Source organism: Ochotona princeps, chromosome 5 (assembly GCF_030435755.1).
Source record: "Ochotona princeps isolate mOchPri1 chromosome 5, mOchPri1.hap1, whole genome shotgun sequence".
Classification (NCBI taxonomy): domain Eukaryota; kingdom Metazoa; phylum Chordata; class Mammalia; order Lagomorpha; family Ochotonidae; genus Ochotona; species Ochotona princeps.
The window spans coordinates 22,035,972-22,055,884 of record NC_080836.1 but is presented as its reverse complement, the minus strand read 5'-3'; the positions used below and the strand labels follow the sequence as shown (position 1 = coordinate 22,055,884).

Below are 19,913 nucleotides of genomic sequence, written 5' to 3'. Positions count from 1 at the left end.
GCTCTCATAGGACATGCAAAAACATAGAAAATCTAAAAATAAACTTCTAATTAAAATAGGTACTTTGGTTTCTAAGAAGCAAATAATTTATCTCTATAGACAAATAAGGATCACGTTGTGTTAACTGCAGAAGATCCCAGAAATACGAGAATAAAACAAGTTGGAGGTAAAAGCATTTTAAAAGGAGTATTAGTATTCAATAAAACAGATTTTTTTTGCTACCCTTGATAACAATAAATCTTCTGTAATATCCATATGTGGCATTATTCATGATAATACAACTTGGCTGTTAAATGCAGGAAATTAATTGTGCTTTAAAGTCACAAGTGGGCTGGGGTTGTGGGCCAAAGGAGAAATTTATGCCTATGGAACCGTATCATGAAAAATAATAAAAATAATAAACTTAAATATTTAAAAAGCCACTATTAGGTATAAATTAAAAAGGCACAGCCCTGGGCTTTAGTTGCAAAGGACAGAACTCCATGTGCCTAGGCTGCACTTGTATTTTCCTTTGCTTTTTATGTATTTATTTTTTGGTTGGTATGCTAGTAGTTTACACCATACAGCAATCCAGACCACACTGCTTGTGACTGATCAGTGATCAGCATCAGCAGTTGAAACCTATAGATAACAATTCAAGTACACACAGGCAATATTTTTGCTTGAAGTGAATTACCTGGCCCAGACCATGTTCACAGTGAATGATTTCTCTCTTTTCCCACTTCCTATACCATACAAATTGTTATGCTGCTGCATTTATATTCTCCGGAGTTATGGTTCACTTTTGCATATTCCTACCTAATTTATAACAGCTCTCTTCCCCAATTGAAACTGTGAGAAGTGGGTGGCTATGCAGTGAAAACACTGCTGTGTGGTTGAGGTCAGCATCCAGAAGGCCTGGGGGAGGCACATAACCTGGGAACCTTGCAGAGGGCTGAACTTGGGTATCCTGCATAGGTCAATCCACAGGCCAGTCTCTGTGCCTGATCACCAAGGAGATGCCCCACTTCAATCTCTGCTTGCTTTGGTCATTCACCTGGACGGCGCAGGTAAAACAGTACAGACAGGCCCTATTGATTGTTTCTTCACAAGCTGAATGAACAGTCAAAATTTTTATTTTTCTCTCAGTGTTGAGTTATTGAGTTCAGTAAAATGGGGGGGTCATCTTAAGACTGTGCCCCTGTTGGTGGTCAGGACAGGCAAGCTCAGGCACAGGAGTCACACAGATTTGAGGGATAAAGGAAGAAATCCCATTCCAGCTTACTTCTTCTGTTCTTAGAACCCCCAACTGGAGTTCGTGTTTCCTTACCTTTGGACATCTGTAAGGCTCCTATTATAACTTCCTAACAGTTAGTTAATACTGCCTAAAGGCCTGTAAATCTTAAAGCAAAACAGACTTGATTAAAGCAATATAGATAATCATAAATTTCTTAAACGATCTAAAGATAATTAAATTATACCTTTCTCTGACGTGGTATATTTCAAGTGCTGGTGCCTCTCTGAAACACTAAGGAAGTTCATGTAAAGTGTGGGTTTCGAGGCTCAAGTTCTAATTTCAAAGTAAAGACTTTGATTTTTGGAGTTTCAACAGATATATGATTTATGGTTCACACATCACACATTTAGCAACCAGGTCCAGTTAATTCTAAGCTTCACCCTTGCATCAATCTATGCTACTTATGGATTTCATCTGTGTATAATTTTGCATTCCAACCTTAGCCTGATTGAAGATTATATGTATATCTGTAATGAAACATCAGTAGTACCCCATACATATGCAGATTCTGTGCATCTTATGTTTAAATAAAACATGAAAACATTGCAATGAAAAAGAAATATCACAAAACATCGTTTTGCAACTCCTACAGTCATAATCCTGAGAACAGTAACTATTCTTTTAGCAAGCAATCCCAGTTCTGACAGTATATGCAACAGCACATGGGAAAGTGAAGTAGAATATTACACGCAAAAGCTGCACCCCAGCAACCTGCTTGTGGAAGGATGTAGACATTCTCCTGTGACCACATGCACCTGCAGGTGGATGTGCGGCTATAGGTATCTACATGTAGCTTTATGTAAACGTTTGTGTTTGCCTACAACCGCAGACACAAGGTGGGTATCTCCTGTGGCCTAACCACCATCTGGGGCAGTGGCTGTTCCTTCTTTATTTCTCACCTTCATTGTGAGTCAATCAGATATACACCTACAAATGACTCTACGATCTTTTCTGACTCACAGGAACATAGATCTGCCTGTCTGTGAGTGACAGGCAGACACACAGAGACAAATCCATAAGCTATCTATCTCACTTTATCTAATCTAAAAGTGTTGGAAAAGTTAGCATTATGCAAAAGTTACAAAGACAATCAATATCAAGGTTATGTCACATTTTCAAGGCAATAAAAGGTGTTAGACAGCTCTCAACTTTGCTTTCCAGATCAGTGTTCCAAGATCAAAGTACCAATTACTCAACTCAGTAGACTCTTTATTATTTGAAAATAAATTAGAACTTTACTGTCTACCACTCAAGTAGACTAAGATATGTCTGGGCCTGTGGAAAGGAGGCGGGCTGTGAGGCAGGTGTGGGGAAAAGGCGTGAAAAGAGAGTCCTTGTATGCATCTCCTGGGGGAGATCCTGAGATCTCTGACATGTTAGCTTAAAAAAAAAGATTTATTTTTTTTTATTGGAAAGTCAGAGAGGAGGAGAAGAGGAGAGACACAGAGGAAGATCTTCCATCTGATGGTTCACTGCCCAAGCAGCTGCAACAGCCAGAGCCAAGTCCATCTGAAGCCAGGAGCCTCTTTGGAGTCTCCCACACAGATGCAGGGTTCCAAGGCTTTAGGCCATCCTGGACTGATTTCCCAGGCCACAAACAGGGAGCTGGATGGGAACCAGGGATACCAGGATTAGAACTGGCACCCATATTGTATCCTGGTGCGTGCAAGACAAGGACTTTAGCTTTTAGGCTACCACATCAGGCCCTGACATGTGTCTTTTCTACTTCTGAGTGATTTAATTGTCACCGATCTGCTGTATAGTCTGTTAACGCCATGGACTCCTTGAATTTTTTTTTTTTTACTCGTTCATTTATTTGAAAGGTAGAATGTCAGAGATAGGCAGAGCTCTTCCAGTCACTAATTCACTTCTTAAATACCAATAACAGTTGAGGCTGAGGCAGGCTGAATCTAGGATTTAGGAACTCCATCCAGTTTTCCCACATGGATGACAGGAATCCCAGAAGTACTTGGGGGAGTCACAAGTACTGATGACTTCTTTGTGCATTAACAAAAGCTGGATTGTAAGAGAAGGTGGAAATCATTTCTCCGTACTTCAATAAGAGATGAGGACATCCCAAGTAGTGACTTATTCTACTGTGCTACAGTGCCTACCAGCCGGCTTCATTTAAATAAGGGTAATATTTTTAAGAATTACAGCTGGAGCAGGCATTATGGCACAGTGGATTAGACACTGCCCATGACCCAAGCATTTCTGGTTCAAGTCCCAGCTGCTCCACTTCTAATTCAGCTTCCTGATGATATATTCAGGAAAACAGTGAAAGATGGTTCAAGACCTTGAGCATCTGCACTGACATGGGAGACTTAGATTGAATTGTGACAATTTAACAAATGAACCATCAGTCAATTTCCCTCTCTATTTCCCCTTGTCACTATCACTCTGGATTTCAACCAAATGAAATAAATATTATTTAAAAAGAAATTTGACGATAATTATTGAATGTTCATCCTATGCCAAACACTGTGTTAAGCACTGGAAGTTAACAGAATGAAAGACTCCTGCACTCTAAGACTCTATCCTGGCATAAGACACACATGTAAATAAATGCTGATACCAACATACAGAGCAGCTGATACTCTAAGACTCTCACATGATACAAGTGACCTGATGTTTAGAAACTTCAATAGATACCATCAAATAACAAAAAGTAAAAAAGCAACAGTAGTCATTTTATATTCCAACTTGTTCCATATAAGCATTGTTACAACCCATGAGGTAACGTGTTTTTTTTTATTTCATGATATAATTTCATAGGTTCCAGTATTTCACTTCACCCCTCAGGTTCGCCACACCCCTATGATTCGGCCTATGTTATTACAATAGTACAATCCTTCAAAAACAGTCATAAATCCATCATTCTGCTATTTACATTTTAATATTACATCATGTTGAATAGGAGGAAACTGAAACACTGCAAGTTTAAAGTGATTTGCATGACAAAGATAGAACTGAAACCCAAGAAATCCAACAAAAGCATCCATGCTCTTTACCATGTTATTACACTACTAATGAGTTCTCAGAAATATTACTGAGTGTCTCTGATACTGAATGCTCAAGGCATGACTCTAGGCAGGTTGACAGCAAGCAAATGGGTACCGTAAAATGGGATCTCCTACCAACTCCCAGCAGCAATATGCAATTAGCCTTCCCAGTTACCATGACACCACTATGTAGTTCACTCCTTACAGATGAAAGCTAAAGGAATTCCTTCAGTCTTTAATTACAAGGACTACCAAATAATTAATTATTAGCTCCATGGTTTCTAGGAATTTTTAGAAAGAAGTATTTTGAATATGCTGCATTTTATCTTCTAGTCTATGAACTTGACCTCGTCCATATTTTCCCTATGAAGTAGTAAACATAGCTGAAAATTACTTCAATTAGGCTATTCAGAGTGAGTAGACTGAGAAATAATTGATAGAGTAAACAAAAAAAGAACATCCATGAGCAGGTAAGCATTTTGTGTAGTGATCAGTTCAGAGTGCATTTTATCAGTCATTAATATTTTGTATTAATACTGTGCCGATTTATGTGTAAGTCTGTAATTCTACATACTAATTAAATATTTAAAAAATAGAAGATGAAGTGCTGGGTTAATTTATTACATTTGGTTTAATTAACTTGTTTAATTATTTGGTTGATTTATTGCAGGGTCTTAAAAACTACAGAAACCAGAAAAGGGCCTCAGTGTAGCTTGAGAGACCTCTAGTGTGCATGGTAGAGTGTCAGACTATCATTTATCCTTTAAGGACAGACTAAAGTGAGGAGGTGTGAGAGTGTAACAAACACAGTTGATAACTTGGAGATTACTTGTAGCTTGAGAATACCAGGAAGTATTAAGAATTTAACTCAGGACAAATTATAAGCATCACTAAGGCACAAATCATTCAGTGCCCTGGTTCTCTGGGCCCCGTTGGTTTTCCAAGGAGCTTAGGATGAATTTGCTTTGGGATTCACATAACCCAGTAGCTCCGTGGTTACACTACACATCTATTAAATCTTTATGGATGGCGTGTAGACTCCAGTATTTTAAGAGATCCCCAGATGATTCCATCATAGGGTCAAGTTTGAGGACCACAAATATAAACTCTTTTGAACTTCAATCAAGGCTCAGTCTAAAAACACATTTACACATTATTTCCTTTGTCCTTATTAGTTAAGATTACCATTTGTTTAAACATATGTTCCTCCTAGAACACTTTTTCTGATCTGTCTCAGTTTAGGTTTTAAACTGATTCCTATCATTCCACCCACACTCCAGCTGTACCTTTACTTACTGGTCTGATTCAAATACAGCCTCCTCATTCAGATTTCCAAAGAATTCCCCTCCCACCCCATCACTGCCAGTGCTATACCTGGGTATGTTTAGTGAGTTATAATTTCAGGCCCCATCTGGTTATACTGAATTAGAAGCTGCATTTAATACAACTCCCAGGGGGCTTGTGTGCACATTCAAGTTTGAGAAGTAGAGCCCAAGAGTACCATTTCATAAAGTAGCTAGTGAATGACAGTTCAAGTACAGAGAATTCACTGCCTAGATATAGATACTCACTTTTATGTTTTTATAGGACATCTGTGGATTAAAAAAACTACTTGTCAAATGACAGCTGTATAGTCTATACTATGCTGGATCTAGCAGTGAGCATAATAGAACTGGTCTGATTTGTGTATTTACTACGTAGTAGTGATAGCATTAGCACGGAAAGATAAATATGGTGAGTCCATAAACAGAATGTTTTGAAACACTGTAAGAAGACTTACTTAAGAGATACTTGGGGCATTGTCTGCAGTGAAAGGGAAGAGCAGAGCTGCAGTACTCAGGAAAGGCAGGTATATGGAGATGCATAGGCTGGGGACCCAGGAAGGAGAGGTAGCTGGAGAGAATATTAGCCTCACATACTGCACAGAAAATGACCCTGAGCGACTACAAAAACCTGTGGCTAGCATACATTCTATGCCAAGCAGCAGTCTAATGTACTTTTCTTGTGACAGCCACAATCAATTATTATTTTAAAACTGAAGAAACTGAGGCAGAAAAAAATAAGCAATACCTCTTTCACAGTAACACCCCTAACCCCAGTCTACACACTTGAACTAGGAAAGATAAAACACATGGAAGTAGCTGGAAGAAGGTCCATGTGCCCAGAGTTAAAGCACTGTCTATGGGTCCACACTCTTTATTCATCAGAACTGTGCACCAAGGAAGTGTTAGGCCTTCTGATGTCTGCATTTCTGGCACCTGTACTGTAAGTATCGAATCAATTTCTAGTTAGGCAGTTGGAGAATGTATTTTAACAAAGCACGTATGTGATTCTAATCCAATGCAGCTCGAGAATATGTTTAGAAGTACAATTTCCTCCATAATTTCTTCTTCTTGAAATGCCCACTAATTAATACATGGTTATTTAATATTATCTTGGTCCCAAGGTGGATTCTAAACACAAGGGTAAATAGGATTGAAGAGGAAAGCTGGAAGAAATCTGAGAATTAAATCTTTGCTCTCTCAGGTCCCCCAGCTGCCAGACTGTGAAAAGAATTATCTCAGCTTGAAACGTTAAAGGCAAACAGAGGCTGCAGAGGCTTATAACTATTTTCATTACAATGCCAATCAGTGAAACAATTAGCTGAATCTCAGGAAAATGAGTAAATTCTTAAGCTGCTTGAAGATAACTTATTTTACAGTTCCTGTGATATTTATACCCTCAGTCAATGTCACGAGGAGACTCTCAGAGAGTGGCGAATATAGAATGCATGACAGGACAGTGGCTGAAGGAATCTTTGCTCCCATGGGTACCTTGGTTCTAAAAGTTAATCTGTCTTCTTAAGTATTGGGAGACTTTGAGAGTTCCAAGACCAAGTTTTGGCTGCCAGTCAGGTATTCTTTTTACTTCTGTGTTTTTCCTTCTTCATAATCATTTAACAGAGACAATATGCTATTCTCCTACGAAGAAACTAAGAGGCATACTTCAATATAACTCCATCACAGATTATATTATCCTCTTGGCGTTTTCCAATGTTCATCTTTGACAGCCTGAAACTTTTTCATTAAATCCCAAAAGTCAGCTTCCTAGATATTGACTTTGAAAGTTCCAGAATGAAGACAGTAGCTTTTCATTTGCATTCTGTGGGGGGAATGACATTCCCATACAATTGGCTATCCAGCCACACTGCTCATTTAGTTCACTAACTTTAGAGAATTTCTCGAAGGGATTGTTGTTTCCACTGTTCTAGAGATCAGATAAACATTCTACTGTATTTTCAAAGTTGTTTACTTTTAAATATCATAATTGTGATTCTGTCTTTAAGCAAAGTTCCTTGGTGGTTACTATATTATTATGTGACAAAAGATCATTAAGATGATGAAATGACATGGGTATGAAACTTTGTGCAGGCGCCTCACTATTGTACTAGCATATATCTATGGTCATATTTTTCCATAGATGTCATTACCTGCTTTGCTAATAGTGAAAAGATGTTATGCATGCCTATCAGATATAGGCCAGTGCTAGCTACATTTCCACGCCACTCTCATAGAGTAATGCTAGACTTTTGACTTAGGCAGATCTTAAATGCAGAGGGCTGGGGTTTTTGTTTGTCTTTTCTTAAATTAAGATTTTATTTATTATTTTGGAGCCAACACATCTTAATTACATTATACTCAAAGGCTTAATGCTCAGCTAAATAAACAGTTCAAAACTTTTCTAAGAAGTACTGCCACGTTCTGCCTCTGTAGAACTACATACTGCTTCTCCCTTCCTCTAGGTGGCTTGCACACAACAGACTGAGCCACATAATCCGAGGACACGATTTCCAAGATAAGGCCAAGAACAAGAGACTCACACTGGGCTCCAAAACTGGTGTTTTTTCTTGCACTGTCATTTCTTGGATTTCTTTTTGCAGACCACGACAGGCAGAAGACAGAACCCTAAGGCTAAGGCATAAGACTAAGGGAAAGGAACTGATTTATTAATGCTAGTTTTGGTTACACACTAACATCCATTGGATTAAGAATATTGCATGTTTTTCACACCCACTCTTTCATTAGGGAGGTGCAATAAGAGCTGGGGAAAGTGACCTCTTTTTAGAACAGTCTTTTCCACAGAGCTTGTTGCAGCTTTTTAATGAACGAGTCCATGTGAAAGCGGCACAATGCTCTTAATCCTAAAGCTGTAACTGTGGCCCCCAAATCACGAGTCAGTGCAACCTTGTGAGTTCATCTAAGTATTAAGTATCCTAGCAGTGTTGTTCTGTCTGTATTCATATACAATGCACACTAACATTATGAATTAAAAAAGTAAAAATTATTGCCACCAGTTTGTGTTTATATCACAGTCCTAAGTATCTGCTGTTGTTTTCCAACATGTATGTACTCATCAACAATATAAACATATCAATTTTATAGTCTAATGATAGTGCCTGGTATCAGAATTCAAGCACACAACAGCCACATGAAAGTGATGCTGCTGCTGCTGCTGTTCTATAAGGAACCTCATTGGAGTAGATATTCAAAGTGTCAAACAGGGTTGGTGGAAGGTGAATTCTCCTGCTGTACCTATCATTGAAATGCTGACATATAAAAGTCAGTATGATTTCCTTTTAAATTTGGATCAATCTGGATAAACAAGATTTTACTATCAAACTTCCTGCCAATTTTAGTCCCATGGTGAGATACACACACACACACACACACACACACACACACACACACACACACACAAATGGAAAGGAAGAATTTTTTCCTTTTTTAGCAGTGAGAAAGAAATCAGAAGGCCAGGAGACAAAGCCTTAGAAAGCTAGAGCCACCCACCTGGTTGGCACAACCTGGGGCAGGGTGTCCACTCGCTGAAAGCAGTCACAACACAGTCTTTTTTGCATGGGAGGAAACAGGGACGCACAGTTTCAGGTCGAGTAGAGTCTGGACACCTGGAAGGTGAAGAGATGTCATACAAATGCTTCCTGAGGTGTACATGGTTTGCCACAGAACAACAGGATGTTCCAGTAGAAAAACAAGGGCCTCTCACATCTATATAGATGAGGGAAAACAGATCCAGGGAGGGAAAACTACTTGGCATTTGCTCACAGACCAGGAAGGCTTCACCTCTCAGGACACTGAAACCAAAATTTTCTTCCTTCGATCAGGAAAGAACATTTCCCAGAACTATGAGACAGGAGCCAATCCAGTATGTCAACAGCATCCCTAATCGCACTGATAGCTGATGTTTACCATAAAGAACCTGGCACAATTTTTGAAAAGTACTAAACTTGGAATAATACATCATAAAATTAAAGTCCCAGAAAAGAAAGGGGAAAATACAAAATAAAATATGCATAAAGGTCACTTGAAAATACCAGACTTTTTTTAATTGTTTATTTGTGTATATACTCATTCATTCATTAGTCAGTGAGAGAGGAAGAGAAATCCATCAAACAGATGATTTATTATTACATCTCATAAAATTTTCACATCTTTTCACATGAACGGGAAAACGTGCCTTATCAGGAACCTTAGAAGGTTTTGAGTTGAGTGTGTTTTAACTTCTGTTATTATATCCTTGCACATTGCTACTGGAAAAAAAAAAAACAAGTATTGAATAATGAGATAGAACCAAACAAAACCACAGAAATGTACCCAAGAAGCTCTCCCTTCTGGTAGAGTTGTGCCCTGCCTAGTTCTCATTTTCTGATATGATCAGTTCTATTACTCATACAATGGTAGCATTCTCTCCTACACAATTACATGGAATCCTGAGCACCAACCAGGAATGCAAGAACGTCCAAGGTACTCTGTGCCTTCTTAGTGCAGGGAGTTTAGATATAAGACACATTATACACATTAATTCCACAGAGAAACACCTTTTTCTCTCTATCCTGCAGCTACTCCTTCTTTTTCGAAGCCCAAATCTGAACCCCAGGGATTTCACAAGTGACAGGGAATTTAATTCCAATGCAATGACTGTCACTGAAAATGACCATAAATATCTTTTTCATGTTACAAAATTGCAGAGCAAAGGAAACATTGTATTACTGATAATCTCACTGGGTGCTGTACTGGACACTAGATATTATTTTCTAGCTCGATTAATCTCATTAACCTCGAGAATTTTAATTAACTTTACTAAAGTCAATACGGGTTGTGCATGTCTAACAGGATTGTTGGGAGACATACAGTAAGGATTAAAACTAGATTGTTAAGTCTCCAGGCTCATTAAGAGTACACATATTAATTAGCTCTGTGAGTATGTGTATGAGTGTGTGTGTGTGTGTGTGTGTGTGTGTGTGTTAAACAGAACATCTGTCTATCTGTTCTGTGTTGGTAAACTGCAGCAAGAGTGAAAGTTACTCACTATAAAATATTTTGTTCTCATTCATGTATTTAAAATAGATGTATATTTATTTATGAGTTACGATTTCAACTGCAAACGTATGGTTCTGTGAGTTTGGGACACAAAACATCTTGATGTTAACATATGGGTAAACTGATGTGCTCAGAGACGTGGATGAAAACTTGCATCTGAAATAATAATGAAATACAAGAGGAGACTGAGGGCCATGTGAACAGGTAACTTAATTCTTCCTGTCCAAGTGGTCCTTTAAAGTGTCATGATAACTTATTCAGTAGGTGTCAGTCTCAATCTTAATGCCTCTTAGCTAAGAAATAAAACAAATCACCTTTGTGTCAAGTGAATTTTTCCCTCCATTGATCAGGGATGAAAAATTCCAGGGATAGCAGATCAGATTTCAGGCATGCTAAATTTTCTCATCATTCAAGAATAGATTTTTTTTCTTATGCCTTTTATGGAGAGTTTTCTCTCACACGTAAACTATTTTTAGCTTTGTATTAGCCAGGTTTCATATTTAAGCAGTTGGAAATTTCAGCCACATGAAAGGAGCTCTCCTGTCTCCCTAGGACCTTTGTAAGGTTTCTAGGATTCCATGATGACCTCTGGCACTCAATTATCACTAGAAGCAGTCAAAGAAAAGTGATTAACATCCAAGTTCATGACTGCATTTATTCAATGAGCTGGTCGATTCACACATGCTGGTGTAAAACAAGTTGAAATAAAAGTAAGACACAAGTAGATATTCCTAAAAGCAGCACAAGCAACACAGAGTTATATGCTTAGAGTGGGAATAACATTCGAGTTCTTAAGAGCAAGTCATTGGTATGCGACTTATTCATTACTCTTTACATTAGTTCCTGCTCCAAAAACTCACTTTAGTAGTCGGAATACTTTGCTCCTGGAAAGATGGGATAAATATGAGCTTTTCTTGGTTTTCCTCCTTTCATATCCAGTCTTTGTCACATCTGTCCAGTTCATTCATAAATCCCAGCTATGTTTGCAAAACACTAATTGTGTGTTAGACCCAGTGACAAAGACTGGGGTTTGACAAAGACTGGGGTTTTGTAGAAGTTTCATGTAGTAATGGGAGACAAAATGTCCCTGCTTAGACTTGACTTCTAAGTTGTAGTTACTTATTTGCTGAACAATCTGCTCATAAGACACTGCACCATTTCCAGCATAAGCAGTTCATTCCGTTAACCAAGCTTTTGTATCTACCTAAATGCATGGCAAAAAGCTTTCCATAACAATGCGGATGAGCCCCAGAGCCCTTCACCAGTGTGTCATACATGAAACAATCTGAGTGTTTGAACTGCCCATGAAACAAACACAAATTGGATTAACAGGCAGATGAGCAAGTAGATGCTTTTGTCTATGTTGCCAGAAAGAGCCATATTTTCATTAGCAGTCATGGGACCAGGGCCAGATGCATCCAGTATTTGTTCTGTTTCTGTTTCTTTCTCAGCATCCTTTGCACTCTCACATCCTGCTTCTTCCATCAAGCTGGGCTATGGCTAAAGCAACGCTCAGTTCATATGCTTACAGCAGTTTTGCTTCACCAGCTTTAAAAATTGGGTTAAACATAGTCTAGTCTCTGAGAATAGACCAAAGCTTTCACCAAGCCATCCTGATGACCTGTTACTCTGGGATGGGGCTAGGATCTCCTAATACAGCCAATGGGACATCTTTACAGTCATCAGTCACTATATACAAAAAAAAAAAAGACCATTCTTTTCTTGCTCTTGAAGCAAGGAAATCATGTCTTCTATTTGGTGTTGAGATGAAAATCCCATTGATGAGTTATTTTTCTTTGATCATTGCAAATGTTATGTACTCTTTTTGCTACCTATGTCACAGTCCCCGTCCAAATTTTCCAGTTTTATTTTCAAATCTTTACACCTCCATGAATGGAGTATGCCTTACATCAGATTGCAACCTACTAGAATAGTCTTATCAAAATGGTTAGACAGATTTGCCTGTCCACTCCAGTAAAGACAACTAATACAGCCTTATAAATTAAAGTGCAAATATTCCACTGTGCAAAATGCCTCTATATAATAATGTTGCTGCAAATACAGCTTTGTCAATAATTTTTAACATCTCTGTTAAAAATTATAAAGTGTGATTTACTACCATAGTTTTAATCATTTGTGATTCTTTTAGAATAAGCATTTTCAGTAAGAGAGTGATAATACCTTTTGGTCACCACTTGTCCAACATGACTCTTGACACAGAAGACCTTCCGCGTCTGAATGCCCACACCACACGTAGCTTCTCCGTTCCAGTCAATGGTTACATTAAGGGCAGTTACCAATGTGTTTTCAGAGCAGGGTCCCCAAGGTGACGTCTCCCAGTAAAGCTGCATACAGGAATGGTCATTGCATAAACGATGTTCTTGGAGGGCCTGACTAGGAGGACATGGCTTCCCACCTGAAAAATTAAAATCAAAGAGAATACAGTTGTTGCTATTGCTACTGTTTTCCTTGCTTTTGCTGTTTCAATAGTCTAGACAAACAGCCTGTTGACACAGTCTTACAAAGGTCTTAGCCACCTCATTCTTCTCACTCTGAGGTCAGCAAAATTTTTTTTCAGAGGAAAAATCTGAAGACTACATATTGCAATATTCTCTTCTAAATAACAGATATCCATCCACATCAATTAAAACATAAAATTAGTGAACTCTAATTCTTATCTTTTGGGCAGGCATGTAAGAAATAAAACTCTGTAGTCATTTGCTGTTTTTTAAAAATATTACTATATATACACAAAATAGCCCATATGAATAATTCATGACCTTGAAGTGGTTTTAGGCTGAGACAGATCTCTGTGCACACACACACATACACACACACACCCTAAACATAGTCTTGCTGGTCTAAAAGAGGGATTATTTTTCTTGGAAAAACATAATGAGACACCCATTGTCTAGCAAGTCTACATTCTCCTGAAAGCTAGGAAACTAAAAAACAACTGTTGAACCTTGGCCAAAGAAAGCCCTTAAGTCATATCCTACAATTGTACTATCCTTAAACTCTTGGGAAAGTCAAATACTCAAATTGCATCACTGTCTTTACTTTCATATTCTCATATCCATGTAATAAATGATATACATCTGCAGCATTGATTTTTCCCTAATCTGTCACACTGTTATGTGTTCTTCAGTGGAACAAATACCTAAGATTTGTGACCTTGATTTTGCTATTAAAAATTTTTTTTTACATTAAAGACTACTGACATCCAATAGCGCAAAAGACAAGAAATAAAAGCAAATGCACTTTAAGAACATGAAAATCTTCATCTGTCTTGACCCTGGCCACAATTCTCTGGATCATAGACCGGAACCCTGCTTGAGAAGTTCCACACAGCCAGTGATCACACAAGGATGCTGCTCCAACAGAGATGGTGAAAGACCAAGCCGGGGGAGGGCTTGAATGTGTCGATGCATGAGTCTGGGGACAGAGATCATCACTACAAATGATCGGAGCAGCTGCTCTCCAATTTATTCTGATGTCACTGCTCACACTCCCCATAGTACTTTTTGGCTTCTTTGGTCAATTTCACAGTCTTCATGTTTCCTCCCTGTCCCCAGCATGTCAGCATGACAGAAAGGAAACCAGCACATGATTAAGGTAGCTTGTTAATGCTGGTCTCTGTGGACAAGCTTTGTCTCTTGACTCCTCATTTGGAGCTCATTTTATCAGACATATTCAGTTATGTTGCCAATCACACAATCTATCTGAAACAGGATGTATGCCACCCAAACTTCACTTACCCGGGAAAGTATAATTTTAAAAAATCAAATCAACTGATTGACATGGTGCATTGATAAGTATAAGCTAAAGCAATGCATGTATATATGAACTCAACACTGACAAATTAGAGAATTCAAGAGGGAAGATGCATCCATGGTAACGTAGTTGTTAATCTTGAGAGATTATGTACATAGAACTATTTCTACATTATCAACTTCTCAATGACCTATTGGGAAAAATTATGGTGAAGCTATTAGAAAAAAATTTTTAAATGCCTGTATACAACAGTGTTGCTGCAAATACAGCTTTGTCAATCCTTTTTTAAAATCTTTGTTACAAATTATTAAGTGTGATTTACTACCATAGTATTAATCATCTGTGATTCTTTTAGAATGAATTTTTTTCTTTACTTGAGTACTGTTTATAGCCCTTGCCTATATTCCTCTCCTGACTTGCTCACCTCTTTAATTAAGTGCAGCATTGTACCTTTGACTATGTTGTAAAATAATGAAACATGTAACCTTTTAATAAAAGGTGACAAGGGGGTTGAATCCCTTTCTGACTCACCTTCTCCAGCCAGTGCCAGGATTCTTCTTGACCTCATCTGTTTCCCATCTGAGTTTTTATTTGAACAAGACTGGGAACAGGACGACCACATGGCCCACTCGCTCACCACACAATCCATTCTGCAGGGAATGTCACAAGTCATCCTTTCCGGAGGAGAGGGTACAGGACAGAGACTTCCTGGAACATTTTCTCCTGTAATCAACCAGATTAATACAAATGCTGATTAATGTATACTTCAAGTCATTACAAGGAACATTTTGGTTCATTTCTTCCTCCATTCGTTCAGGTTAGTTCACACAGAATACTCCACCTCATTCATAATATTTATGTCAAGAAAAAATAAGTGATAATTTGGCATTTAGAAGGGCAGATACCATAGCAAAATGTCCATTTTTCATCTTTCATGGGAACAGCTCTGGCTTATTCTAGGAATAATTTAGCCATGGGTGGCTGGACATAACTATAATTGACATGTTATTGACAACCATATGGAATGAGTACATATTTTTCTTCAAAACAAAGGTCAGAGTAATTTGCTCACCTGAAAAAAAAATCTATGTTGCACCTTCTATTCTATTGCACAAAGAAGAAATGTATCACTCTACTTTTCTTTTTGGCTCTTTGTTTTCCAAACATGTAAGCTTTTTAAGTCTGGTTATCATGCAATGACTTGTTCTTCTTCGTGCACAGTGGTAAGTGATTCCAAATAAAAAAGAAAATAAACCAGTGGCTAAAATCGTATAATGTGCTAACCCAGAAGTTAAAACCTAGTCTTTTAAATTTGTCCTAACACATTTATTATTTCCTAAGACTTAATAAATGTTTAGATAAAAAAGAATGATACTTTAAAAACAAAACAAAACACAAACCATGGCCCTGGGGCCAGTGTTGTGATGCAACACATTAAGCTACCACTTGCAATGCCAGTGTATCATATCAGAGAAACAGTCCTAGTCCCAACTGCTCAGATTCCTACCTATCTCCTTGTTACTATGCCTGGGAAAAACAGCAGAGAATGGCCAACTGCTTGGCCACTGCCAGACATGTGGGGGATCTCAGTGAAGTGTCAGATGACAGCTTGGGCATGATCCCTCCATGGCCATTGTGGCCTTTTGGTGGTGAGTCAGTGAATGCAAGATGGATATTTTTATTTCCTTCCCTCTCTCTCTCTGCATCACTCTGTCTTTCAAATAAATATTTCTTAAAAAATCAAAAAGATGATCTTAAAAAAAAGCACAAAGCTGCAGTAAATATTAAGGATTTCCCAATTTTGTGATAAATTCAGTGTCTTTCTATAAATACTATTTACAGTCTACTGAGAGAGTACACATTGGTTTTAGTCAGTTACAAAATAACGATGAATGATGTTGTAATTAACATGTTATAAGACTAACAGGATTATCTCTATTTTTTTCCTGTATCGCAAAGGAATAAATTATTCCCAAAACTTCTTTCATGTTCCTTATTCACTGTTGTTGGAATTCTAACATTTCTCCTTATAGATAATAATTCAAATCTTACCATTCCTCCATTCAAGTTTCCTCATAAAACCACAGAGGACACAGCGAAGAGAGACATCATTTATTGTTTGAAATAACAACATAAGCTCTGGAATGGTAGCTATGAGAGAGGCCATTTTGTGTGAGTGACTTAACGGCTTGTGATTTCTCTTGTCATGATCTAACAGGAAAACTATCAGTGAAGGGGGCCCGGATTTATAGAGCATCTGCTATCTGCCCAGCATTGTATTTTGCACACATTACTCTGATCAGTCCATGTCCCACAACACTATAAGAGGCTCAGAAAGCAGCTGATGCTGTGGTATAGCACACTAAGCCACCCACTGCAGCGTCAGCATCCGTTGGGAGCACTAGTTTTAGTCCCAGCTCATCTGCTTAATATCCTGCTCCCTGCTAAACCATTTGGAAAAGCAGCAGAAAATGATTCAAAACACTGGGCCCCTGCTACCCATGTGGGAAATCCAGAAGAAGCTCTTAGTTTCTGGCTTTGGCTTCATCCAGCCCCAGCCACTGAAGTAAACTGGGGAGTGAACTAGCAGAAGTAAGATTCTTTTTCTCTTTACCTTTCTCTGTCTATTCCATCCCACCTCTCAATTCTACCTCCCCACCTTCTCCTTTACCTTTCAAGCAGTTTCTTTTCTTTACTTCACTTTTCCTTTCTTTCTAAAGCAAAGCTCATATAAGCAGGCATGCTTTATGTCATCTTACAGATCAGGCATCAAAGACTTAGAAAAAGTTACTCACAGTCTCACAAGCTTAAGCAGAAAATCAAATCCAAATGGAATCCAGAACTTGTGCTTTTACTGTTGACCACAGTGTGTCTAACCCCAGGAAGATGAAAACTATTTTTATGAGAAAGTAAATGAAAGAGGCTGATAGTCAGCAAGGCTTCCTGAAGGAGATGACACTGTGTCTAATAACCACACTCATATTTGTAAAGGAGACCGAGCTTATTGCCCTGAAGGTACAAATAAAACTTTGCAAGCATATTATGAGAAGTAATAGAGATTCTAGAAGATAATCAACCTGAAAGACTACTTTCAATCATTCTCTTTTCAATCTCAGCCTATTTTGTTTTTAGATTGAGTACACAATGCAAACACACAGGCCTATGTGCACACACATATACACACACGCAGAGACCATCAGAGTTAAGGGATAACCCTTAAACAAGTATAGAGGCAAGCATCTCCCCAAAAGCTCAAACTACATCTAATCAGAATTTAATTTCTGTATTTGCAACTAGCATAAACTGTACATGAAATATTTTTAATGTCTTGAACAGGTTGAGGAGTAAAAGAAATCCATAGGAGTCTTAATGAGAAACAAAAATGGGAGAGAGTTGAAACGTATAGGGATAAAAGAAGCAAAAGTTGTCTCATTATTGAAGAATGTCTTCCTGGTGTTGAAAATGCTAATATAGCTCCAAATTTCCTAGGCAAGAGGTAGGGGATATATTGCTTTTCCACCTATTTGATAAAAGGCTATCATTTATTTGAGGAGTACAAAAAGTTTGATTTATTCATTTAATTTAAAATTCAGAGATTTCATTTGGAAGCCAGAGAGAGAAGGAATTCTTCCACATGCTGACTGAGTCTCTAAACACCTGCAATAGCCAGGGCTGGATCACGTTGGAACCAGGAGACAAGAGCCCCTCTCAGGTCTCCCACATGGCTCAAAGGGCCTTGAGCACTAAGGCTGTTTTCTACTATCTCCCAGGTTACCCTTTAGCAGGAAACTGGATCAGAGACAGAGTTGGGACTTGATCTTGCTGCAGGAAGTGTGTGAAAAATAGCAATGTGACTTGAGAAGGAAAAGCAGGACAGACTCAAGTCTTGAGCTCACAGGCTGTTGGTACCAGAGACCAAAGTCAAACACCCAGGGCAATCGCCCGTGAGTGGGCAAAAGTCTGAGAACAGATTAGAGGTCTGTGGGTGAGTTGGGAAATGGTGCAAGGCCAAATTCACGTGAGATAGTCACACACTGACTCCTGTATTGGGCCACGCTGTTGCTTCTTGATCATCAATCATTGCCTTAGTAACATCAATATGGGATGGAACCATCAAAGTTTGTGCTACACCAATTCCTGTAATTTAACTCCCCTAGCAATTCAATTTAAAATTTTGAAGTGGAGAGTTCTAGGTCTACCTCCTTCCTCAGAGAAGGCTTCTCTCCAGCAGCCCAGCTTTTGTGCCTATCTTGTGTCTGTTTCAATTCTTACTTTCTCAATTGTATGATGCCTCCCTCTCTAACTCTGTCCCTGCCACTGCAGGCAGTGGGATTGCATGCTGCTATGGAATTCAGGCATCCTGAATAGTGTCTTCACTGCACCATCATTCCTGACCTTGAAAACTTATGATTGACATTTCTGCAGAGTGCTATGCACAATCTCAAACACATGTTTATACTGCTGACTCATCAAATCAGGTAACTAGCACTTCCATTACTTCATATTTTGTTTGAAACCTACCAGTTTCTGTCTATTCCTTCTTTGCACTGAGTACAATATATTATCATGAATGACAGTTGGGTTGCTCTACTGCTGAGCAGCAGGATCCAACTTTCCTGTTGGAGTTTGGTACCCTTTATTCAGCATCCCTGCATCCTCTCCTCACCACCCCTCCCAGCCTTTAGCAATCACACCATTATTTTGGAGGGGCATCTCTCCCCTCTGAGAAATGGATATTTCTATAAACATGCTTCAAATAAAACTTGTTCTGTAAAATGATGAAAGTATCAAGTACTATTGGATAAACATCCCAGATACACAATAGCATAAAAATAGGTTAGGTGACCATTATTTACCCCCCCTAGAGTTCATGATGCATAACTGAGATGAGCTACAAATGCACAGAAATGAGGCCAAATGCAGAAGTAAATGTCAGGTTGATGACAAGCAATTCAACCATAAAACACTGTATCAGTCCAGGGAAGAGAAGGATCTTTGGACAAACAGAATGCTGTTTAACACAGGGAAAGAAGATTATGTGGCATTGGTAGCGATGAGTAAAAGCACTTCTGGAAGCATCGATAAAGGCATAGTCAGGAGAAACATGAGGCATTGAGAAGAGTTAATAATGAAGGTGTTTGGGGAGAAGAATTATCCCATGTTGGAAAAATTATTTGACATCAAATTCTGAATGATCTAGACAAGATACAGAATGGTTTTTTATTCTTTAGATTTCTCCCTTCCTCAAATTCTAATTGAGTTTGTGCGAACCTTATCAACAGACAACTTTAAAAAAAAGCTCTAAGAAATAAGGTCAAAGGGCTCGGCAGCGTGGCCTAGTGGCTAAGGTCCTCGCCTTGATCCCATATGGCCGCTGGTTCTAATCCCGGCAGCTCCACTTCCTCTCTATCTCTCCTCCTCTCAGTATATCTGACTTTGTAATAAAAATAAAACAAATCTTTAAAAAAAAAAGAAATAAGGTCAAAG

At 38.5% G+C, this 19,913-nt stretch overlaps 1 protein-coding gene across 3 annotated transcripts in view; it reads right to left on the bottom strand.

Annotated features, from left to right (window-relative positions):
• Positions 1-19,913, bottom strand: part of THSD7B (thrombospondin type 1 domain containing 7B) — a 777,161-nt gene that overhangs the window by 382,095 nt on the left and 375,153 nt on the right. For all 3 annotated transcript variants that reach the window (XM_058664450.1, XM_058664449.1, XM_058664451.1), the window contains exons 7-9: positions 14,958-15,149; positions 12,834-13,068; positions 9,105-9,220 (exon numbers count right to left, since the gene is read on the bottom strand). In XM_058664450.1, coding sequence (XP_058520433.1) covers positions 9,105-9,220; positions 12,834-13,068; positions 14,958-15,149 — 543 coding nt within the window. The remainder of the gene's footprint in view (positions 1-9,104; positions 9,221-12,833; positions 13,069-14,957; positions 15,150-19,913) is intronic.